This window comes from Macrobrachium nipponense, chromosome 34 (genome assembly GCF_015104395.2).
Source record: "Macrobrachium nipponense isolate FS-2020 chromosome 34, ASM1510439v2, whole genome shotgun sequence".
Classification (NCBI taxonomy): domain Eukaryota; kingdom Metazoa; phylum Arthropoda; class Malacostraca; order Decapoda; family Palaemonidae; genus Macrobrachium; species Macrobrachium nipponense.
Genome location: NC_061095.1, coordinates 18,136,646 through 18,162,487, shown reverse-complemented (window position 1 = coordinate 18,162,487; position 25,842 = coordinate 18,136,646). Strand labels below are relative to the sequence as shown.

Below are 25,842 nucleotides of genomic sequence, written 5' to 3'. Positions count from 1 at the left end.
TTCCAGAAAATTGTCAGTGGTCTGTGCTTCAAAACCAAAAACAAGACTCACCAGGCTTAAACCGAACAGTTTGCCTTACTCTTCTTATTTCATAATTTTCCTTCATTGAGGCCTGAGACAACACCAAATTATCCTTGGGCAAATTTCCATGGCAGGCTGATAATCCTCCTCCTCAGGTCTCCTCCAACGAAAACTAACCACCCCCATTCAATACTTTCTTTATGACTAACCTCTAGCAACTCATGGAAAATTTTCTAGAGGACCAACGTACTTTAATGTCCAAAAATCCACTACAAATGGAGCTACAAACCTGTGGAAGAATTGGGATGATTACGCAATAGCAAAAGAGAGGCAAAAGGGAAAGGGAAACCCTTTATCCCAATACCTCGACCTTGCTTCAATAACAGTACGTTTTTTAGAACTAAGAACTTAAGGTTTGGGTTGGAAACTTTCCACTACACCCTGGCTCTCACTCTCTGTGGGGGTAGGTACACTGGTAATGTGCTGAATGGGCCAGTTCAGCACATTTACGCCCTTAAATACCTTGCTCGTGAAATTTGGTGGCCATAACAATGTTCAGTTTGAATTTTACGAGGCAACCCATACCTGGAAAAAAAATTCTATTAGTTTCTCAAACACGCGTTTACTTTGGATGTAAATTTTTCCTTCATAGGAAAAGCTTCAGGAAACCTAGACGCTCTGGTCCCATTTATAGTCAAAAGATAAGTAAGAAATCCAGATTTAGTTCGGGGCAAACAGGCCCAACCAACATTCAACAACCAACTCTGCAAAAGGATCCCCAATTGCAGGAATTGGGATGCAAAGGAGCTTTAGGAATAGGTTTATTTTTAAGGTTTTCCCCATGTTACTTGACAGTTTTCTACAACTTCCTACAATTTCTTTCTTCACCCTGAGGATTTGCAATCCTGGCCGGCCACCAAAAAATACTTTGCCAATCTACTATGGGGTTTTGCTAAACTCCAAAATGACCAGAAAAGGAATCCTCATCGGAGCTAAAACTCCAAAGGACATCATTCTGATATTTTGAAGGTACCACAATCTGTTCTACCAAGAGAGGGTTTGGGTCAAGCCCGTGATTCCACATGGACGGACTAACTCTATACAACAAACGCCTCTTAATCACAACCAGAACCGTGTTTTGTTCTTTAAATCATCCGTACCTACTAATTCATAATTAGAATTCAGCCTTTCTGAGGCTTCAATAAAGCTTATTACAACGGTCACAAAATCTGGTATTAAAATATTTTATTCATAAAACTACTAACTACTAAACTACGACCTACAGGACCCGGGTATCTCTACCTCCTACCTCTAAACTACTTAAAGTTTTAAATTTATCCCATTCTGTAAGGCGGCAGCAGCCTTTGGCAGAACGCTCTGAGTGGTATTGCCACCCAGGACTTGCAGTTCAACGGACACTATTGGGTAATTAATTCATAAACCTTTCGGGCATCCGAACCATATCATTTCCCAAAATGCCATCAATACCCAGGGATGGGGGGAGCGTTTTTCTACCACTGCCAATTCTGTCAACCTTGTTGGATTACCCTGGGAACGAATGCCCTCTACCTCCACCAAAGGTGCAGAACCCAACTGTATCATGGAACCCGATCCCAGGGACCAAACATAATTTTCCAGAATGCTCACCCAACATCCGTTCAACAAAACCTTTGACAACACCCAATGATCGAGGCAGACCAGTGTCCCTTATTAAGGAAGTTTCACTCTGACAACTTTTAACTATAAACAACCAAACTACCAGGCCTAGGACCAAAAATAATATTTGTCCAAAAGTCACAAAGGAGGAAGCTAGCAGGTGACTGGTTTATTTCACCCTCCACTAACCACTAAAACATAACCCTTCCTTTCAGGTTCCTGGGGAATCACTCAACTTCAAGTTATTAGGGGGTAGTATGGGGCCATTAGCCCAATCAAAGATATGGGGAACAAATTGTTGTTACCGTTTCCCCTTCCGTTCCTGCCTGGAGATAACCTCCTTCCGGGCAGGACACTTGAGCTTTGAAAGTGGACCCTAGCTCGTTGGCACCAAAAAAAAACAATTCCCCTAGTTCCTTACCAACATTACTAGAACCTTTTTTTTTTTTGATTACTCTGGTGGAAAACAAAACACCCGTGTGTTTCCTTCCACTAGGGTCTTATTTCCCATGGGCAGCTTCAACCTTTGTTTTACAAAGCGGGGTTATTGGATCTTCCAATTAATTATTGTTTGGCCTGGCAGGCTGGGATTTAAACGATGATGAGCTAAAACTACTACTACTACACAGTTGTGTTAATTAACACAAACTCATCAGCTATTTGAGCTAGCTTTACTTAAACTAATATGCTATTTTTAACCTCCTCTAGGTGAATTCCTAAGTTCCTTACTTACAAGTTTTCTTAAACTCCTCAAGTAAGCATCCAGCTCCCTCAGGAGGAGGAAGGAAGACCACCCCTGGCGGACTCTTTACCCCAGTCGTCAAACTGGACCTCCTCCTTAAGAACGGGTTCCCGATACTCTTACATACGACATAGTATACGGCTTCATAGAAGTTCCTAAATTTCAGGCGGATAAGACTCAGGAGGGACCAAGTCATACGCCTTGGAAGAAGCGAACGGGGGGGGGGGCCCCTTCCTTTTAAAAAAAAAAAAACAAAACTTTGTTTTTATTTTTAGTAATCTATGGAGGCTACACTCTCCTTTCCAAAGCATTATATTGGCGAATGGCCTTCACCCCTACTAAACCTGCATGAATTAATACAAGTCCCACATCCTAGTGGGACCAAGACAACCTAGTGGTCCACCCGCTCAAAAGCCTTTAAAGAACTCAAGGCACGTTACCCTCATCAAAACACAGGCACCAACTTTAATGCCTGCACTCTATGTTAAACCTATCGGAAGAAGAACCGGTCGGGAGTAACTGTTGAAGTCAGGGTTTAGCTCGTAACCATAAGCCCCAAGTTCTAAGTTAAATTTCTAGCCATTTTCCAACTCATGGCGCCTCGCCTCCCTTCATTCTCTTCGAATTGTACCCTTCAATAACTTATATTCGTTTACAAATTATGGTAATGGTCCTCCCATTTTTCAGGATTCACCACAGACTGTACTGGATCTGGCTGTACCTTCTACAAAGGGGCATTAAAACTTTAGAAACTTTAGTTTTTTACTGTTAAATTAGCTGGACCCAGTATTAAATTAAACACCGGTACGAGGTGGGTGGTCCTCAAACAAGAGAAAGCCCAGGATTAACACTAACCTTCATCAACAGAATTCTTTCATCATCAGAACTTCCACTCATCATATCCCTAGCCAGAAATCCTCACCCTCGGCTATATCACGAGCCAACCATCTGCCATTAATAGACAACAATAACTGAGCATTAGTGTCCCGTGGGGTCTAAAAGAAAATATTTAACCAACGAGCACAAACTCCTTAAATCTACCTTACTTAAAGAAATAGCTAGATATTTGATTACAGTCAGCAAGACCCCCAAAAATTTCGGCTGGGTCAAAAAACAAAGTCTTTCCATAGTGAATTACCCTAATCAATGGGGGGAAAAAAAACAAAAAAAAAGTAAGGCAAGCAACAAAAATCAAAACCAATCAAATATTGTAAGCCTATCGCCCAGAGGTTGCTCCACCAAACCCAAACTCTGTTGAACACCCTGAGTACGAATCCTGTCACCCGGTCGAGCCAAAATTGTTACGAACCCCTTTGGCCGTAATACAGGTTCTTTATATTTTCCAATAATCACAGGGATCCGTAGGCAGTTAAGAAATGAAGTCAACAGGGTATGAGGAATATGGACCCCACAAAACACCAGAACAAAATTTTTAAACAATTTTAATTTAACAAAACAAAAACACTTAACACTAAAATAAGCCTTGTGAGGAAAGCTTAACAGTTAAATACCACCAAAATACAAGGAGCAAATTAACCAGCTCACCAAGGGACTCCTTATACTGAAAACTGATACTAACAAAGTAAAGGAAAGGACATAACATGCCAAAGGCTCTCAAAATAATAATTACTACGGGCCCAAAATAATGAAAAAAAAAAAACGCACTTCAACCATAATTAATTATTAAGATTGAAGGAAGAGCTAGAGAAAATAAAGAACAGGAAAACCTTAAATCTCCTACCTAACAGTGTTGGTACTAAAACTTCAAAACTAATTTCAAATAATATTCTGAGGGACAGTAAAATACCCAATATCGACAACTCAATATAACCATACTATTTAGACAAACAAATACTTAATTAAATTAAAATACGCAAATCCTTCGCGTAACAACGAAGTGCAGCCAGGAGTTTCACGGAAGTTGCTTCCAAACCATACCCAGCAGCTATTTACTGGGGGAGAACCCGCAAATTGGTCCAGGTTAGAACCCAGTGGAGTCGAGATCAATTCCGAGGGACAAACACAGGATAATCACCTCCTTACCTGGCAATTGCCTCCCTACGAGCCTCCTCACGAGCCCTTAGCTCTCCTGGACAGGCAGCTGAAGACGGACAGGACAGTGGTTGGCGTAACGCCTCCTACGTGGCGGGACAGCGACGGACCACGTCTTCCGCCAAATCCTCCGGCGGGAATCAGGAGTACAGGCGTCGCAAGTGACGATAACCTGCGCTATCACAGCCGTGATCAAACTCCACAATGCACATGCGCCGTAGATGGCTCAGCACATCTACGGAAAACCACTTCTAAGGGAGGTCCGTCGGAGTATTCCTCCAAAAAGGCGTGAGATAAATCTCCAGAAGGCTGCCAACAAAAGAGCGTACGTCCAGAAGCTTATACAGGCCCGAACTATTTTCAGCCGGCCTCCACTCACAGCACTACAGTTCCATTCCAACTCGAAAACAAAATAAAAACAATCGTTAACACGATAGTAGGTAATTCACAACAAGAGGAGGAATCACTGAGCAAAAGCACTGAACGTTACGTTAACGTAAAAAAATACAGCCTGCTGAACAAAATATAAGAGAACACTTAAAACTAAGTTACAAGGCCCATTTAAGAAATTGAACAATTTCAAATAAAATTACGTTTAAATTTTGACAAGTAGAATAGATATATATATAAAATTAATAAAAAATATATATATAGATATTATATATATAGATATATATATATATATATTATTATAAACGCACCAAAATATTAGTTACCAGGTGCGTTCGTTTGATTTCAACACTAAATCAGTGATGCGGTGAATAACAGTGATTGAAAGGTAAATAAACTTAATTACTGATACTACAGTAGAGAAGTCTGGGAAATTTTGTTATATAACATTAATATACTGTAATTGTGCTTAATATTATTGCGACATCTTTCATAAAGAATTGGCAAGGATTATTTAACGTGAGTCAGGTCACTTAAAAATTTAGGTACTTTTATTTTTATAATTAAACTTAATATTATCCCGTCATCTGTAATAAAGAATTGGCAAGAATTATTTAACGTCAATCAAGTTACGTATAACCTAAAGAATGCCTCAATACTAACCAGATTAAGGTACTTTCTTTTTCAACGTCTGTTATTTTTAAGTAGTCGGTATTTTTGGCTTCTTTTCCGCTCGCAGTTCTTTGTCGTAACCTTTGCCGTAGCCTCTGTTGTTACCTTTTTAGGTTAATTCTGCTGTTTTCACCGCTGTACCTTGAGAATGTGTTGAAATGATGCGAAGGAACTTGTACCTTCACCTTTCGTTCCTATGTAGAAGGAGGGGGGGGGGGGGGCGATTGCGTCATTTATCGTCATACATTATCCAGTGACCTTGACGTGTATGTATGTATGTATATATATATTATACACATATATTATATGAATATATATTTTATATAGATATGTACAAATATAAAATGAATATATTAAATATGTACTTTTGTATAATATTTATATAATATATATTTATATATATATATATATTATATATATATATATTATATATAATATATATATATATATATATATATATATATATATATATATTGATTATTGTCAGTTAATATTACTTCGCCACTTGAATTTGTAATTGTTGCTAGTTCGGTATCTTCTTGTTTTTATGCCTGTGCACTGAGAGTTAGTCGAAGTCCTCCTTTGATTTTTCCGTGATTCTCCATTCTTGTTCTTTTGACATTTTCGTCTTCCTGTCCAAGTTTTTTTTTTTTTTTTTTTTTTTTTTTTTTTTTTTTTTTTACTTTATATTTGGAAATTGGTTAAATTTGCTGTATTTAAATCCTGCTCTTTTCAACTAATCGGAGACATCCTTGGAATACGTCATGACCCTTATTATAGAGATCTTTGTTTCGTCGTATATATGTATGTGTATATCTATATATATATATAATATATTAATATGTATATATATATATATATATATATATATATATATATATTATATATATATATATAGATATATATATATATATATATACATATATATATATATATATATTATTGATACACTGACACGTATATAATACACACAAATATATAATATATACATTATGCATTAATGCATGTATTTGTGTCCGTATACAATGCATTTGGAATGGACGCTCGTCTAGTAGATGTTTTGCGAAGTATATATTCGTCGGCAAACGGGATCTTTTAAAACCCCATCTCTCCAGTTCTATGGCTGGTAACTTTTGTCATTTCTGCCCGGTAACCTTATTGATGCCGACTCCATCAATGCCTTCAAAGAAAGGGGGCGGAGTTTGCGTGTTGATATCACAGGTATAAGGTGATGAGGGTGGACCAAAGTAATCAAGGTGTGACAATGGCTGCCTGCTATTTTTCCATAAGATTTCGTTCATGTATCCGGTGGGTTTTCTTCTGTATGGCCGAAGCATTTTGAAACTGCGACACAAAAGGAAATTATTTACTAGGAAATGAGGCGAGAAAAATATTACTACGAGGACACGAGAACGAAATAAGATGACGTGACCGCGTGGGTCCCTTTGTATAGGTGTGTGTGTGTGTATGTATATATATTATATATATATATATATATATATATATATATATAGATATATATATATATATACATGTGTATATATATATATATAGATATATATATATATATATATATATATATATATATATATACATGTATATATATATATATATATATATATATATATATATATATATATATATATATATCTATATATATATATATATGTATATATATACATATATATCTAGTTTGTCTTTTCCTCATTTCCCCTTCTTCAGACTTTAGTCCTTTTTCCGTTCATTTTTCCCTTCGTCCCTTTCTCTCCTCTTTTTCACTCCGTCCTTTTTTTTTTTTTTTTTTTTTACTGTCCCAATTCATCAGTCCCATTCTCCCTCCTACCGATTTTTCCAGCCAAATTCATTCTTGGCTGATTGATGAATAAATAAATGAATAAAAAAAAATCGAGCAGCGGTGTGTTCAGACGCTTCCGTGTGCCGTCCACGTCCAAATCCTGTCTTGTCTGTTTTAGATGATATCGATTGGGTGCTGGGCTTCGTTAATTAAGGACTAGGCATAGGATTTTTATGCATTCTTTATTATCTTTCCCTTTGTATTCGTTAGTGGGGTGACGGCAAAAGAGCCAAACCGTTGCTGCAAAGGACGAGAACATAATTGAATGCTGGATGGATAAGTTTGGGCGATGATTGGATTTTGGGTGTGTGTGGTACTACTTCTGGTGTAGGGGGCCAGGTTGTATGACTCTCTCTCTCTCTCTCTCTCTCTCTCTCTCTCTCTCTCTCTCTCTCTCTCATTTTTGAACACTATTTCACCTCCAGAATGAGGGCTCACAAATTGGATTTGAAGAACATATCCTGAACATCAGGAAAACAGGAGAAATATTTGTAGTATATAATTATTTGTGTATGGTTACGTCTGTTAATATCCTTTAATTATATATTTACCGATATCGGTTATTTGTTAGTAAGTTTTTTATTCATTTTTTTTTCTTATATCATTATTTTATAGTTAATTTTTACACCGACGCACTTGTTTTACTGGTAAAGTCAACAGCTTCTCCCAGAACATCTAAGATCCTAAAATTAAACAAGAAATCATTATCCACCTCGATAGCTTTAGTTATTCCTGGCTTTAGGACCTCATTATGCCCATTGCTACTTATTCCAGACTTCTAAGGCGGTCATTTTATTTTATTATGTTTTATTTCTGTTGAAGGCAGCGACGTCAGCCCCCCGACGTTCATCCGGGCTTGTGATCGGCTTGAGTGAGCAAATTCATGGAAGACGTAATGATGGTTTCCCTTTATTTCCTTTATTCGCTCTCGAGAAATTATAAGATTTATTTTTCAAAATATATATATATATATTTTTTTTTTACATTTTAATTTCATAGTTTATCTCTTGTCGTTCGGTTCAGTCTCTCTTTTGTTGCAATTTATGGCACCATATTTTGTTCTATTTGTTTATTTTGTAATTTTTAAGTGTTGATTTGTTTGTGTAGTTACTCGTTTAAACACTAACATTTATTGTTCAATAGTATTTCGTCTGATATTAGATTTTCGTTATTCGTTTACCTATAAATCCCTTTAAATTTACCTGTAAATTTAAAAATTGGCCAGGAATGGCCAATTTTGAAATGACATTGTAACACCAGGCAACACAGTCAAATTACTCCATCAGTTTTGGCCATTTAAAAAGCCTGATGACGTAACTGCCCTCTACTGTCCCTCCCCAAAGAAAAAAGAAATAAAAAAGAAAACTCATAGCTCTACAGATTACAAAAAAAAGCATTGCATCCAATTTTTTGGCCCCCCCTCCCTCCCACCGCCCCCATAATCCTGAGCCTCGTCCCCTTGGGATGGATGGATTGACACAGAGGGTTGGATTAATGACGTCACCTGTCAATTTCCCCAAGCCGGGGTCAATGGGGGGTCGGGGATGGAGGGGGTGAATGAAGTCAAGTGATGGGTTTAGTCAGTCAGTTTAAATGAACTCTCGCTTGGATGGCTTTTGGCATGGTTCGGTCCTCCTTGGGGTGGGGTTGAGGTCAGTTCTTCCTTTAGATGGGGTTGAGGTTAGGTCTTCCTTGGGATGGGGTTGAGGCTAGGTCTTCATTGGGATGGGGGTTGATGTCAGGTCTTGTTTTGGATGGGGTTGAGGTTAGGTCTTCCTTGGGATGGGGTTGAGGTTAGGTCTTCATTGGGGTGGGGGTTGATGTCAGGTCTTGTTTTGGATGGGGTTGAGGTTATGTCTTCCTTGGGATGGGGTTGAGGCTAGGTTCTGTCATTGGGTGGGGTTGATGTCAGGGTCTTGTTTTGGATGGGTTGAGTTAGGTTTCCTTGGGATGGGGTTTGAAAGGTTTAGGTCCTTCATGTTGGGTGGGGGTTGATGCCAGGTCTTCCTTTGGATGGGGTTGAGGTTAGGTCTTCATTGGGATGGGTTGAAGTGAGGTCCTCCTTGAGATGGGGTTAACTAGGTAATTCCTTGGGATGGGGTTGAGGTTAGATTCTCTCTCTCTCTCTCTCTCTCTCTCTCTCTCTCTCTCTCTCTCTCTCTCTCTCAGATGAGAGAAAGTATGTCATCTTCCTGCAGATGAATTAATAAGCGGCGGAATAAAACACGCTACGAAGGAGGGAAGTAAAGGTTAATAGAGGTCAGACTGAAGAAGACTGCCTCCAACACCTGTTATTTTTACGACCTCGGCACGATAGGTGTTATGGACGTGATGGATTAAGCCTCACGTTGTTGGTTATTATTGCTGTTATCGTCTCTGTTATTGCTATTGGTGGGCGGTGAACAGAACGATCATATTTATTGTTATTTCGTGCATGTGGTATTTATTTGTTGTTATTCTGTTTTATTTTATTTAATAACAGGTATTGAGTCACATCAAGACAGGATTTGACCCGACCATAAACTAATTCATACAGAATTGGCCTCTTCCTACGAAGAGGACTTACGATGCGATTAAATAATTACTGTTGTCTCGTTTACGTCAACGAATGTCCGCCTTTATTATGAAATAATACATTTAATTTTGAGTCGCGCAGTGAATTCCAAAGAGCTTTCGAAGGGCCTAGTCATTTGTAAGGATTTTATTTGTAGAATTTTGTTTACTTGTTTTTACAGTTTTTTTCTCCTCCAGCTCTAGAATTCTGTTCACTTGTTTTTCCATCGTTTTCTCCGTTATCCCTCTCTTCCTCGTCTCTCTCTCTCTCTCTCTCTCTCTCACTCACTGATCACGACACCAGAAAACCTCGAATCATCCAATCAACCAGTCTCAGTCATCGATTTTATTTTATTTTTCGTCGAAGGGTTTTCGTAGTGAAAGGTTCTGAAATATGTACCCCAATTGTTATGTAATACGAAATGAAAAATTCATTGTATTTAATCCTGGGTGCTTGCAGGCTCTTCCTCAGAGTATATTTAAAAGGTTCACTTGATCATAAATAAAAGCATGAATAGGCCTTGTAACCTTATCAGTGCTTATGACACAAAAGCAGACCTTGAGAGTCTGGTGTAAGCTGCAACTAGGTCAGAGCGAGACCGAGGGAGGAAGCTTGATGTGACGTTGAATTATTCACTTGATATATGATGGATATTAGGCAGTAAATCTACCTCTGGCATTCTTATTATACAGAGATTATTCTGGAAGGACCCTCACAAAATCTTTTGACGTGGAGTTGTTGCCCAAAATCAGATTCTCACGTCTAGGAAACAGGCTTCGCCGGTCTCTAACTCTCTCTCTCTCTCTCTCTCTCTCTCTGGAATTTATTTAGGAATTTTTACCTTAGGATTATATAAATTTACTCTGGATCTTTTACAACTCCAACTCTCTCTCTCTCTCTCTCTCTCTCTCTCTCTCTCTCTCTCTCTCTCTCTCTCTCTCTGGAATTTAATTAGGAATTTTTACCTTAGGATTATATATATAAATTTACTCTGGATCTTTTACAACTCTCTCTCTCTCTCTCTCTCTCTCTCTCTCTCTTACGTTGTATGACTTTTCCTCTGTCATTTTTGATTTTCAAGAATTGCTTTTTGACTTTAATAACCTTTTTCGATTTCGGAACTTTGTTGCCCTCATTTTATTTCATGTTTCTTTCATATTGTTTCAGCTTTTATAGGACCTTTTAATGGACGCTAGAATATTTTGCCTTTCCATAAAAGAAAATTGTTTATGAATGGATGTAAGTATGCAAGTATACTTTCAAACCAGATGATTGATTGCACAATTCGATATTTTAAAAGCCCAATAACCATTTATCTTTTTCCCTTTTTTCGTGCATTTTTCTCTCAATTCATATTTTGACGCCATAAAAATATATAAAAGCATAGCGATTGTAAGCAGGTTTTTTTTTTTTTTATTCCATATTTTTTTCATTCATCTTCCATTTTCAGTTCTATGCACCCCGTTTTATGCAGGAATAGAATGTTGGGGTTCTCGGGTTACCGGTCCTATCAAATGAGATCGAAGGAACCCTTCCGCCTGATTAGCTAAATACCTTCCCTTGGCAAAGTCGCGCCTCACCAAGAGTACAGGTCCTACCCCCTCTCCCCCCCAACTCAGTCCTCCTCCGATATCCCCTGATCAACCCCCCCCCCCCTTCTTCCTCCTTCCTTAGCCATCCTGCTATTCTTAACTTTAGCCTTAGTATGCTGAAGACCCTAAACTATGTATATTTCTTTGGCCCTTTTTCAAGTTCCAAAATTATGTATAGCATCTACTTGACCCTCACCGCGGTACTAAAAGTGTATATCCCCATCCTTCGTCTTTTCCTTGCCGTAGAACCACCCTGGTACTTAATATTCTCCTCCTCCCCCTCCTCCCATTTTATCCACCGTATTCAGCGGAAAGTAATAGGAGTGGGAAATTTGGGGAATAGGAGAGAGTCCAGGTCAAACTCTCAGAAAGGGATCGTTCCAGGAAAACGCTCCGTCGTAAAGCTCGCCCCGTCCTGGAAAGGATTCTGGAAGGATCCTGGAAATGAAACGCTCAGCTGTTGTCGTAGGAGGAGCAGAAGAAGGAGGCGTTAAAAGAGTCAAATTGAGTTTTGAAATGTCTCTCAGAATGTCAACTTTTACAATAGCATCATATTTTTTTTTGGGGGGTGGGGGAAGGTTTAGGACGAGGAGGGGACCCATTTCCCATCAGACAGGGGGCCGTCAATGTGATAGGGAGGAGGAAGGAGAGAAAATGAGGTATAGTGAAGGTCAGGTTGATGTAGGGAAAAGCCTAAAATCTAGAATTATTATTATTATTATTATTATTTCAGTAGATGAAACCTATTCAAATGTAACAAGCCCACCAAAGGGGCCACTGCCTTGAAATTCAAGCTTCCAAAGAATGTTGTTGCAACCTCCCACTGCTAAAGACTCCACACTGCAGCAGTAACTGATCATGATACAGCGCCAGTGATTTTTTTCATCGGCCTTGGGGGAGGCGCGAACCCGCTACATCTGAGTGGCATGTCACGACGCTAACTACTATACCAGCGGACCAGCTGAACACTGTAGAATGTCACTGCTATAATAGATTCACATCAACCGTACATCTGATGTCTAGGCCAGTCCCTTACGACGCTCCTGATTGGCTGTTGATAAGCCAATCACCGGGCTGGAAACTCTGTCTCTCGAGAGAGTTCACATAGGCAGGATGTATGTTCCACCTCTTCTGAGGGATACGTTTTTCAAAAGCATCCCTCAGGAGAGGTGGAACATACATCCTGCCTATATGAACTCTCGAGAGAGACTGAGAGTTTCCAGCCCTGTGATTGGCTTATCAACAGCCAATCAGGAACCTTCGTAAGGGACTGGCCTAGACGTCAAATGCACGGTTGATGTGAATGTACTATAGTGAATTGGATGAATATCACTGTATATTTATACGATTAATCAGAAAAGACGTTTAATTTAGGATCCTATAGTAGGAATGAAAACGATTTTGTTTTTCAGAAACTGGAAAACACCGTGAAATAATTTGCTAAAAGAATATTTGGTAGTGACATGCTTTTAAACTTACTGCATTCGTTTCAAACAATGTTTTGAAAATGGACATTCACGAAGTTCCAATGCTTCACGTAAGCGGATCCATGGAAATAAAGTAGAAAACAATTAATGATTTATACCTTTATTCAGGGATACTTTTAAACATACATTCACATGGAAATGAAAAAAAAAAGAAAATAAAAAAGCTTCCATGAAAATAAGTAGAAAACAATTAATGATTTTTTACCTTTATTCAGGGGATGCTTTTAAACATACATTCACTTGGAAATGACAGAAAAAAAAGTTCCCAATAAATGTCACGTCGAGGAATTCCCCTTAACCTACATAAACACTCTGCGGACGTGACCAGGGCGGTCCTCTTTAGTAAATAAACTTGGGTACACATACCTGCGTATAGATTGCGTTGCCCAATTCGCCCGGGAACTACTAAAAAAAGAAGCGATGAAAGGCTCCAGGGTCCGAGAGGGCAAATGCATTTGCTCTTCTTTGTGGTGTGTGTGTTTGTGTGTATTTTCACTTTGACATTTTGTCATTTCGAAATTTCCCGTATTTTGATTTCCTGGCATTTTTCGCTTGATTTTATTTTTTTATTTTTTTGTTTGTTGGTCTCAGGCTGAAGTATTGTTTCAGGGGATATACATATATATATAGGTATATATATATATATATATATATATATATATATATATATATATATATATATAGTATATATATAAATATATATATATATAATCTGTGTGTGTGTGTTTATATTCATAGCTGGTTCTTTTCATGTTTCAATAAACATGAAAAGAACCAAGCATGAATACACACACACACACACACACACACACACACACACACACACACACACACACACACATTTTGAAACAATATTTTAGCTGAGATCAAGAAATAGATCAATAGATGATGATGAAAGGCCTACGGAGAAATTTAGTTTTTGTCCCTTTAAATCCTCATATCATTTTTGAGTAACAGTGATGGTAAACAAGTAAATCAGCTATAGATTGTAATGAACTATAGTGGGGAAAAGAAGGAAGCCTGGAATATGGAAGAACTATAACTAAGAACTACTATGAATGGCAGACGGTATTGAAAACCGGGAAAAAATGAAATCCATGCCATTTTCACGAGAGAACATCTTTAAAAAGAAGTTGAAAACCACAGAAAATGGAGAAGGGAAACGAAGAGAGAAATGTCGAATCAATACCTCTAAAAGGTAGAAGCATTCCAAATGAAGGCAATCTGGCTTTAGGAAACGAGGCCCTATTGCAAACAGAAAACGAGATATTTCATCTTCTCTCAAAGACGTCACCGCCATCTGTTGACTGTGAATCAAAGTGTCCCAGAGTGTATCATCTGTCGGGGACTTGTTTTCGTTCTTGGGAAGTTGTTTGTCGGAGACGTTTCACTGGTTTCAAAGAAGATTTTTATTGTATTTTATTTATTATTAATTTGTTTTTGGTAGGAGGGTTCTGTTATGTGTAGATGTTTCTTGGGGACTTTGTCCTTTTAAAAACAGTTATTTGAAAGCGTCATGTTCATATAGCTAAGTATACTACAAAGGAAATTTTTTATGCAAGCTGATATTAAAAACTGTATAATACTACAAAAAAAAGTACATCTCGTAGTTAATTTCTGTACTGTTTTGATAATTACAAGTCAGAATAATTGAATTTAATATAATTTTTCATTGGCTTTCATTGTCATTTCCAGCTAATTGACAAAAATTGATGGCAGACATCCCTCGCCCTAGCAACCCAGAGATATGTGCTCCCCCACCCCTCCTCTCTCTCTCTCTCTCTCTCTCTCTCTCTCTCTCTCTCTCTCTCTCTCTCTCTCTCTCTCTCAGTAAGGCCTAGGTAAAACAGTGCTTTGTTAATATGACGGAACAGACAAAAGCCCTCTCTCTCTGATTGGCCAAACCCAAGTAACTTGGAACTCTCTTGTGATTGGTTGAAGGAAATATGATTGCGAGTGTCTAACACCTTACCTTTTTATAGAAGAGCGGGAAAAGGTTGCGAAGAAAGATGTGTTATATAGATGTTTAGTGCTAATTGTCGGAGCTGATGAATAGGTGTTTAGTAGTAGGAGCTGATAGACTGCACAGTGATTGGAAACTGGAATGATTCAGATGATATTCATTGAAAACTTTTTAACAAAATATTGAATTTCTGCGAAAACTGGACGATGATGGCCAGATGCTTGAAATTTAAACTGTCGTGGGAAGTAGATTCGCTACGAATAGAAATAATGCTTCGAAAAAAATAGACGTTTAAATTTAAATAGAAATGTGGGAAATAGATTCACTATCAATAGAAATGGGAACATGGAACATAAGTAATGCTCCGAAAATAAAGTGAAGTTGAAGTTTAAATAGAAATGTGGGGAATAGATTCACTGTTGAAGTTCTAATAGAAATGTTGTGGGAAATAGATTCACTGTTAATAGAAATGGGAACAGAAATGGGAGACATGTAATTGACAGGGGCCAGACGGACTATATGAAAATGAGGGCGATGTAGAGTGGGCAGATACCTGAAAGAAGGAAGACTGTTTGGAGAGCAGTCAGACAGACGGATTGGAGACTTATCAGGCACTGATTACTCCGTCTGGGATCTCTGGCGTCGCCTCGTCGTTAAATGAGGCTTTTATATACCTTTTTAATTAATCTCTTTTTAACGATGGAATGATCGATGGCCTCTGCTCGTGGATTATCAGGGTACTTTTTTCCCTTTTCTCTTTTATTTCAGCCATTTTTTCTTTTATTTCTATTTTTGTCTCCTTTTGATGGAAAATCCCGTGGAATATTATGGTCCTTTTTTGTTCATCTCTCTCCTTTATTTTAGTTATCTTTTTTATTTAAGCCATTTTTTCTTTTATTTATATTTTTTCTCCTTTTGACTGATTGTAAATCCTATGGAATATTATGGTCCTTTTTTGTTCATCTTTCTCCTTTATTTTAGTATTTTTTTTTTATTCTCATAATTGTACCTTCATATTTATTTGGTCTTTTTGACTGAGGGAAAATCTCAAGGAATATTTTGAATAATTTTTTTCATTTTCTCTTTTATTTCAGCTATTTTTGCCTTAATTTTCATAAATACACCTTCCTTCTACTGAAGGAAAATTCACGCAATTCCCCATTATAGGTGTGTTTGTGTGTCTGTACATTTATGTGTACATTTGTGTGTGTGTGCGAGTGAGTGAGGTAGAAATAAACCTGAATATTCAGGTTTTGAATGAATCCTCATTCAACACTAATATATACAAACCGTCCTATACCTCCGTTAAGCATTTCCTCTCAGAACATCCACACACGAATAACGAGCCTGATTTTGCAGCGGAGAACCGGGTGAGAATAGATTTAATTAGCAAGACGACCACGGAGACAGTGGGCTTATGAATGGGCGATTAGCTGCGATATTCATCAGGAATTCGGGTAATTGGTAATTATCGCGGTGATGGATCAGCCATAAGTGGGGTTCATCATTACGCAGGGTTTCTCATTAGAGGGAGCTTGTCAGTGCGCATTTTAAAGTCAGGGTATTGGTATAGGAGGCGATGGACGTATGTGTATGTATGTATGTATGAATATATATATGTATGACTGGTAAAAATGTTCTGTTACAACAGAATTCTGTGTAATAAAAGGACCCCATAAAAACGCCAAAATATATAGAGACAGCAGTCTCTGAGATATAGTATTTTCTCTCTATATTTTGGCGTTTTCATGGGCTCCTTTTATTATGTGTGTATATATATATGCAGATGTCTTATCTACTTCTTCATTATCACTTTACTTTGTTAATTTTTATGCACAGTAGTTTTTGCTTTGCCAGTGATGTAGTATATTGCAATGTATCGCCTCTTGCGTCCTTTGCTAAAACAGTCGTTAGTTATAGTTAAGAAAGTAATATGATGAGTGATGTTTTGTTTATCGTCTGGAGGAGAGAAGAGATTGCAAAATATACAGAAGCAAGGGCGGTGAATCGCTTGATCATACCAGCAAAAATGAAATGAATACCTTTGCCCCTTCTGTGTCAAGTGAGGAAAGATGATTCCTCTTGACGGAAGTTTTCTCTCTCTCTCTCTCTCTCTCTCTCTCTCTCTCTCTCTCTCTGATCGGATTTTTGACCCTGATCGCCTTATTGTTGTTCGGAAGAAAGGGGTTCGTCTCGTATCCTTTGTTTTGATTGTCCTTCGACGAGCTTCCTTTAACTTCGCACAGTATCTCATAGTCCCTCGAATAATGATGACCCGGGGGAGGGGTTGTTGGGGTGGGGGGGGGGGGGGGGGAAGTGTGGGGGGGGGGGGGGGGAAGTCGGGTTCCCTCGACCGGATGCTCCTGAATTTACAGGATGAGGACCGAAGTGCCCCGGAGTTCGTTGCTGAAACTCGCGTGAAGTTCTTTTTTTTTTTTTTTTTTTTTTTTTTTTTCTTTTTGAAGTTTCTCTGCTGAATCAGAAGTGGAATTACTTGAAGTGTTCTGTGTTGCCAGAGCTTCTATATATATATATATATATATATATATATATAGTAATATATATATATATATATATATATATATATATACATACATATATATATATACGTAAATGGATTATGTTGTTGGCTCATGTTATAGCTTCTTTTTTGAAGCTTTCCCTGGCTGATCAGGAATGTAAAGAATTAATTTTTGTCCAGTGCTCTAATGTTCCGGGTCGAATCCCAGGAATATATATATATATATATATATATATATATATATATATATATATATATATATATATATCGAGCTACAATGTCCCTTTATATCTAAGTCGCTCTACCTCGGAATTAATATATTTTCATATATGCTTAACCGAAGGGGGAATTTTTTTCTCGATAATAGACTTACCTGGACCGGGGGCGCGAACCCATGGAGCCTTTATTTCAAAATCCAGGAAACGTCAGTGAAGCTTTTACCTACTACAAACCACCGCAAGAAAGGCTACAAGTTCATGTCGTCTCGCACCCTCAAATACCTTTCGCGCTCAGGTAATTTGTTGGTTTGGAGACAACATCAACGTACCTCAACCATGGTGGCGTTGTAGTGCTTTTGACAACACGTAGCCAATCTATAAGTCATATCACATTTCCGCGATTCATATACATATATCGAGCTACAATGTCCTTTAATATCTAATTCGCTCTACTCGGAATTAATATATTTTCATATAAGACGTGGTTGATTTGGTGTTTGCTTCTCACCTCGGTGGTCGCGGGTTCGATTCTCGGCCATTCCATTGAGGAGTGAGAGATGTGTATTTCTGGTGATAGAAGTTCACTCTCGACGTGGTTCGGGAAGTCACGTAAAGCGTTGTTGGTCCCGTTGCTGAATAACCACTGGTTCCATGCAAAGTAAAAACACCATACAAACAAACAAACAAACATATAAGCTTAACCGAAGGGGAATTTTTTCCCGATAATAGACTTGCTGGACCGGGGCGCGAAACCATGAAGCCTTTCAAATACAGGAACGTCAGTGAAGCTTTTACCTACTATACCACCGCAAGAGGCTAAAAGGTATTTGAGGGTGAGAGGCGACATGAACTTTTAGCCTCTTGCGGTGGTGTTAGGTAGAAAAGCTTCACTGACGCTCCTGGATTTGAAAGGCTCCATGGGTTCGCGCCCCAGTCCAGGCAAGTCTATTATCGAGAAAAAATTCCCCTTCGGTTAAGCATATATGAAATATATTAATTCCGAGGTAGAGCGAATTAGATATAAAAGGACATTGTAGCTCGATATATGTATATGAATCACGGAAATGTGATATGACTTATATACATATATATATATATATATATATATATATATATATATATATATATATATATATATATATGTATATATATGACTGGTAAAATTGTTCTGTAACAACAGAATTCCATCTAATAAAAGGAGCCCATAAAAACACCAAAATATAGAGAAAAGTACGGAATATATAAATTCAATATAAGATGAATGAGAAAAGTTTACAGAAAAGGTGGTATTTATACCAAGAGGTCCCATCCACAAACAAGCCATTTTAAGTCACCCCCGTGATAATCTTCCTTTAATCTTCTTAAGGGTTGGTTGAATGAAGACGTTGTCGATCGTGTCCGAAATCCATGCTCCTCTTGAGATGTTTCATTACCTGCCTCTCTTTTATTAAGGCCGATTCCATCATTTGACTCTTGTACCGGCAGTTGCTGCTATAAATTACACGTGACAAATTCCAGTTTATTCTATGGTTATGTTCATTTATATGGTTGAAAATAGCCGAGTTCTGTTGTCCATACCTAACTGACCGTTTGTGTTGTATTAATCTCTGGGGAAGGGAGTTTACCTGTAATCCGATGTAAGATTGGTCACAGTCCTGGCAAGGGATTTCGTATACCCCCGAGTCCTTTGGAGATGTCTTTTGTTGGACGTTAATCAGGGATTTGGCTAAGGTGTTTGGGTAAGTAAATACAAAAGGGTTCGATTTTCCCAGGGGGTTGGTTATTCTCTTAATCGTGTCCAGGTGGGGAATTATTATTTTATTGTTGGGTGTATCTCTGGTCTTGTCTTTAGGGGGTCGGTAGAAAAATTACGTTTGCTTTGTGAATTGCTTTCTCAATTATATGGTCAGGGTATTATTTTGGTTGTTTTTATGGGCTCCTTTTATTAGAGGTATATTATATATATATATGGATGATATTGTTGGTTATATATAAAGTTCTAACATTTCTATGAGAGGGAGACTAAGATGAACACACAGGCAAACACAGTTAAACCGAGAGAAACCTGGAGAAGAGAGAGAGAGAGAGAGAGAGAGAGAGAGAGAGAGAGAGATAGTGTGTGTGTGTGAATCGTGTTGTTGTGTGAGTCTTATAAAAAGCTATGGAAAATGTTTTTGTCGCTTTGGTCGAGAAACCAGGCCAATATCGGATTCCCCTCGACACCGTTTGATGAAAGAAAGTGTTGTTTAGAGAGAGAGAGAGAGAGAGGAGAGAGAGAGAGAGAGAGAGAGAGAGGGGAATCATATCAAGGGGCTGATGGAAAGGGGGGAGGAGGGAGCTTTATAGGGAGAGTCTGTATCCGATTGAGCTGCTATGGTGCGTCAACAAGTGTGCCGGCGGTATAAAAAAAAAAATCAATTTATCTTTTGTGTGGAGGATGAAAAAAACTTTCTTACAAAGGATATTGATCCCGTTGTTTTTTTATTTAATGCTCATAGGTGAAAGGAGCGGATGGTTGGCTTGGGTGGGGTTTTAGGATGGGAACCATATATACCACTACTGTCTTGTCGGAGCTTTTGAAGAAAGGAGGACCTTGTATACCGAGACGGTTGATTTATTCTTGATGAATAAATCATGCTTACGAGATGAGACTTTTACTGAGTTTTTCATTTATATATATATATATATATATATATATATATTATATATATATATATATATATATATATATATATATATATATATATATATATATTTTTTTTTTTTTTTTTTTTTTTTTTTTTTTTTTACCTGTATAATGAATCGTGCCAACGAGATGAGATATGATTTGGGGACATTTTAGGACATGGTATTGCCATTCTTTATTATTATTTGAATGGGGCTGTAAGTGACATTTTTCCTTTTTTTCTCTTTCAAAGTCTAGTCTAAAATTAAATGTCAGTAGCGCATTTTGCCTACAAGATGTGATATGACTGGGGCAAAAGCGAAGACAATAGTATTATTATCATTTCCATATATATTTTTTTTTCGAATGTTATTGTAAAGGTTTTTCATGATTTAAAAAATTTCTTTTAGGGTATAAAGGTGATGAAACTCCCCGTCGCTCACATATTTATAGAATTCTGGAAGTGTGGATATTGCAGTCTTTATTTACTTACTATATTTTTTTTTCATTTTGCGAAGGACGCATTGGATGGTAAAATGATACTGCTTAAGGGAAGAATGAGAAACTGAACACCCAAACTACTACTAAAGTTTTAGTACTTTTAGAGGATTTTAAAACCTTCCAGACTTGAAAGAGAGGTTATTGGATTACAACTTCAGAGGTAAAAAGAAGTTATTGGATCCCAACTTCGGTCAGGCTATACTATTTTTATTAATGATATTAATAATAAGGAATACATGGGATTTTCTTTTCTTTCTGAAATTAATGCATTTTAAAATAGAATTTCATCTGAAGTTGCAGGTGGCGTCGACCCTCCAATTTGAAACTATAATATAATATAATATATATATATATATATAATATATATATATATATATATAATATATATATATGTATATTTTTATATTTATATATATGTATGTATGTATGTGTATAAACGTACCTACATACACACGTATTAGGATTGTATTAATGGCTATATATAAGTTCTAGCATTTTCTTATGTGTTCATAAATCTATGAGAGAGAGAAGAGAGAGAGAGAGAGAGAGAGGCTAGTTTATTCAAATAGTAATTTATTTTGTTAGGAATCATTTACAGCTTCTTACTTCCATCGCCATCGTCCCATTACACCATCAAGGCGAATCTTATTATAAGCAAATGCAAGACATCTTTAGAATAAGGATTTAGTTGCCTTCGCTGTGTAGTTGATTGATTAGATTGGTTTCAAGCTCGACCTCGCTTCTGTCTCAAACTTGGGAGTTGATAATGAGATGTTAAGGTATTCCTTCATTAGCTGATTGATGGGACTTCGATAAGACTTATCTGGGCCGTTATTGATGCAGAGAGAGAGAGAGAGAGAGAGAGAGAGAGAGAGAGAGACGAGAGAGAGAGAGAGAGAGAGAGAGAGATGGGGGGGGCGAGGTAGTTTTTTTTATAAGGAAATAAAATCATTCTACAGAATTAAAGGAGAAGGGAATTTAATAATATATTTTGGGGAAACGCCTTTAGAGTATTACAGAGATATAAGCAGAGTTGATAAAGAAGAGAGAGAGAGAGAGAGAGAGAGAGAGAGAGAGAGAGAGAGAGAGAGAGAGAGAGGGTGGGGGGGGGGCGCGAGGTAGTTTTTTATAAGGAAATAAAATCATTCTACAGAATTAGAGGAGAAGGGAATTGAATAATATATTTTGGGGGAAACGTCTTTAGAGTATTACAGAGATATAGGCAGAGTTGATAAAGAAGAGAGAGAGAGAGAGAGAGAGAGAGAGAGAGAGAGAGAGAGAGAGAGAGAGAGAGAGAATTTCCCATAGGGAAATAATTCCACAGAATTATAGAGTAGGATAGTTCAGTCGTCTATTGTGGAGAAACGCCTCCAGGGAATTATAAAGAAATATAGACATTTGATAAAGTTTGGGTTAGAAGTTTGATATAATAGAATACCTTGATTTATCTATTATCAAATTACACTAACGAAGGCATTATCACCAACATGAAATTGATTAAAAGCATCTGTTCTTAAAGTCACCTCGAAAGTTGGTTCTGTTTTCAACCTGTATCTGATTGACTGACAATGTTTGTGTCTGTGATGTAACTCAATATCCCTCGAACAAGTTAACGAGATTTTTTTTTCAACTTATTTAACCTGTTTCTGATGGGGGTAAACTTCCGGTCCTAATTTGTTTTCACTGGTATCTGATTAACTTCTTTAACCTATTTATTTTTCTCTCCTTTTACTATGCCTCCGTTCATATTCTTTCGTCAGTCATACTTTATACTGACCTAACAATTGATTCATAGTGCAACTGCTTTGAGGTTTTCCTCCTGTTACACCTTTCAAACCTTTTGACTCTCAGTTTCAGTTCCAGCTCTGAATGACCTCATAGTTCCCAGCGCTTTGCTTTTGGTATGAATTCTGTATTCTATTCTATATTCTATTCTTAACCTGCATCTACTTAGTTCATCAGCACACGCACTTATTTGGACCGGTAACACGTTTGGATTTGGGCTGGCTTTCCCTTATTGGGTTCCATCTTAATAGGTTAGGTAAATAAAGAGAGAGATACGGCTACACACACACACACACACACACACACACACACACACACACACACACATATATATATATATATATATATATAACTATATATATATATATATATATATATAATCTTTTTATATCTTCTATTCAGGTGTAAGAACACATGTGCCAAAATCCATAGCTTTTTTAACCCTGTTGTTCTTCTTCCTGCGTAGAGAGTTGAATTTCCAAAGGGAAAAAGCATCACTGACAGAGAGAGAGAGAGAGAGAGAGAGAGAGAGAGAGAGAGAGAGAGAGCGTACACATTTTATAATAGCATTTGTATGGTCGATTTTTGTTAGTGGTGGGGGATTTCCAGTCCGCATCTAGGAACCCCAGGGGAGCGAGTCCTTTGTTTTATGAAAAGTCAGGATGTCCCAGTGGCATTTTCGTATCGAGCCTCGCTTGGCATCGAACTGTATGTATCTATGGCTGATTTGGTGATGTTTTTTGGATATATTTTGGTTTGGTGGTTAATTTTACAGTGAATAACAATTCAATGGATCTTGGATGCTTTTTGTTCGAAATGTTATTTTGTTGAGTGTGTAGACATTTTGATATGCAATAACAACTGAAGATAGGGGTAAGCGTGGATTAATCCATATATGAAAGCGTAGGAAATTAAAATTTTATTGTTATTTGGGATTTATGTATTAAGTTTTTTTTTAATATACTACTAAAAGAATTTTGGATATACCTTAGGTCACAAATCAGAGGGAAAGCTCCGTACCACTAATTGCAAGAGAATCGTAGTTTTGTAAGTGTAAAATTTGGTTGCTACGGAGCTTTTTGTTTTTCTCTAATCAAGGAACTAGAAAGCGCCTTAAAATTTATTAACTATCACAACAGGAGAAAGAAATTTGACATTATTCAACCGTTAGGAATACCACAAAATTCTCAGCAACTCTTATCCTGTAGAGAGAGAGAGAGAGAGAGAGAAGGGGTGAGGGTGGGGGTGAACGTACCTGTAAATACATTTACCATTTACAGAAAAAAGGTAGCTGTTATATACTTGCTGTCGTAAAACAGGTGATCGGAAATGACAACCGAGGTATCCCTCTTCGGATATAGAATTCAAAACAAGAGATACGCCAAATCAGAGATCTCTTGGCAAGAAAAAAGGAGAGCGCTCTATATACCTCTGTTGTTGATTGAAGCCACCAACTCTTAATTTACATCTGTCACTATTGGTAATTTCAGTATTTTAAATGCTCCTACTGGTGTACCTTAAGTTTTGCATCCTTAACCTTTGATAGAAGATCCTTTTGTAGACTATATGCCTTACTTTTGGATACAAACTAACTGTAGACTGTTCCAGTTTTTATGGTACACTGGGCTGTGTACCACTCTATCCCTTCTGTTTAGAAGTCATTAAAGGGCCCTCAAAGTACATCTTGTTTCTTCCTCGTCTCACAGATCCAAGGGTAATGATTTTCTCTCTAATAAAAGAGACGTTTGTGAGACAGACTCTTGTGATACTGTCGTTTTCTTAGATGTTAGTGATCCTCGCTGCTGTACTCTAGCCTCTCTCTCTCTCTCTCTCTCTCTCTCTCTCTCTCTCTCTCTCTCTCTCTCTCATGTGATTGATCTACATGTGTCAAAAGAGCAGAACTACGGTTTCTACTTTGAGGGGAAGATGAAATAAAAATACCGAACGCGCGCGCGCGCCAGCAACAACACACAACCAACACACCACCACAACACACACACACAAAAGGGGATAAATAAGAAACATGTTATTTTGTGATGTAAGAAAGATTATCTGCTGAACAAACTTTTTTTTTCTTCAAAATTCTGTGACAAAGTTAGGTAATTTTGTGCTGGAAATATGGAAATTATGTTGTGATGTAAGAAAGATTATGTGCTTAGCAAACTTGTTTTTTCAAAATTTTGTGACAACGTTAGGTAATTTTGTGTTGGAAATATGTAAATATTGTCATGAACTTCCTATATATACACGTGATAAACATCATTTATGGAATATTTATAGCGTCACTTTCTGATGGAATAGATTTCCTTAGTTATAAGTAACGTTCTTGTAATTTCCAGTATTGCAGTATATGTTTGCTATCGTATTTCGTGGAAGTACACACGATATTATGTAGACTATGCTTTCTTGATATTAAAGTGTCAAAACACGAGAATTTTTGTGAATACAGTTTTTTAAATCATATTTTTAATTTCTTGCAATTGCTTATGTATATTCACATTTATTGTTACAAAATACAGGGCCGTATACGTTGTTTGTAAGAGTAGTAGTAGTGACCAGTCGTAGAGGGACAAATAAGGTAGTACCCCTAAAAATTATGGTCAGAGCTATACCGTTTTCTCTAAAGTCCTTTAACACCCGTTTTCTCTTTCAGCCAACGGCGATGTGGAAGAGGGGCGTACGCCGTTCGTGTTTCGTCCACGCGCTCCCAAAATTGGCAATCTCCCGAGGTGAGTCAAGTTAAAATGATGAGATTTTCCAATTCCATCTTATCGTGGGGAGGTTATGATTTTTTATAGTCAGATGGCTGAACGTTGCAACTATTGCTTTTCTGTGTCTGTACGTGAATCTGGATGCCTTGTTTGGGTTGAGGTTAATAGGGACGATTTATTCCAGGGTAAACTAATGTATTCTATCACAATCCTTACTTGCATTTATTTCTCAACGTAAAAGGAGTCTTAGCCTTGCTTCCTGTCGGCATTATCTTCCACATTTGGTTTAGTGCAGAATTATTTTATTTTTTATTCCGACGTTTCTGTTAAGAAAGCGTGTTTGGTGGGTAGGTAGTATATTTGCATGGATTTGTCGATGTTTTGGGGGATCTTGTAAATATATTGTTTTTGCAACAAACATTTTTGTTGCCAATTGGAGAAATGCCAGTTTGGTTCT

The 25,842-nt window shown here is 37.5% G+C and overlaps 1 protein-coding gene across 5 annotated transcripts in view; it reads left to right on the top strand.

Moving 5' to 3' along the window:
• LOC135207945 (calcium/calmodulin-dependent protein kinase kinase 1-like) overlaps positions 1-25,842 on the top strand; it is a 382,666-nt gene that overhangs the window by 81,832 nt on the left and 274,992 nt on the right. For all 5 annotated transcript variants that reach the window (XM_064239925.1, XM_064239924.1, XM_064239927.1 and 2 more), the window contains one exon: positions 25,328-25,403. In XM_064239925.1, the coding sequence (XP_064095995.1) occupies positions 25,328-25,403 (76 nt within the window). The remainder of the gene's footprint in view (positions 1-25,327; positions 25,404-25,842) is intronic.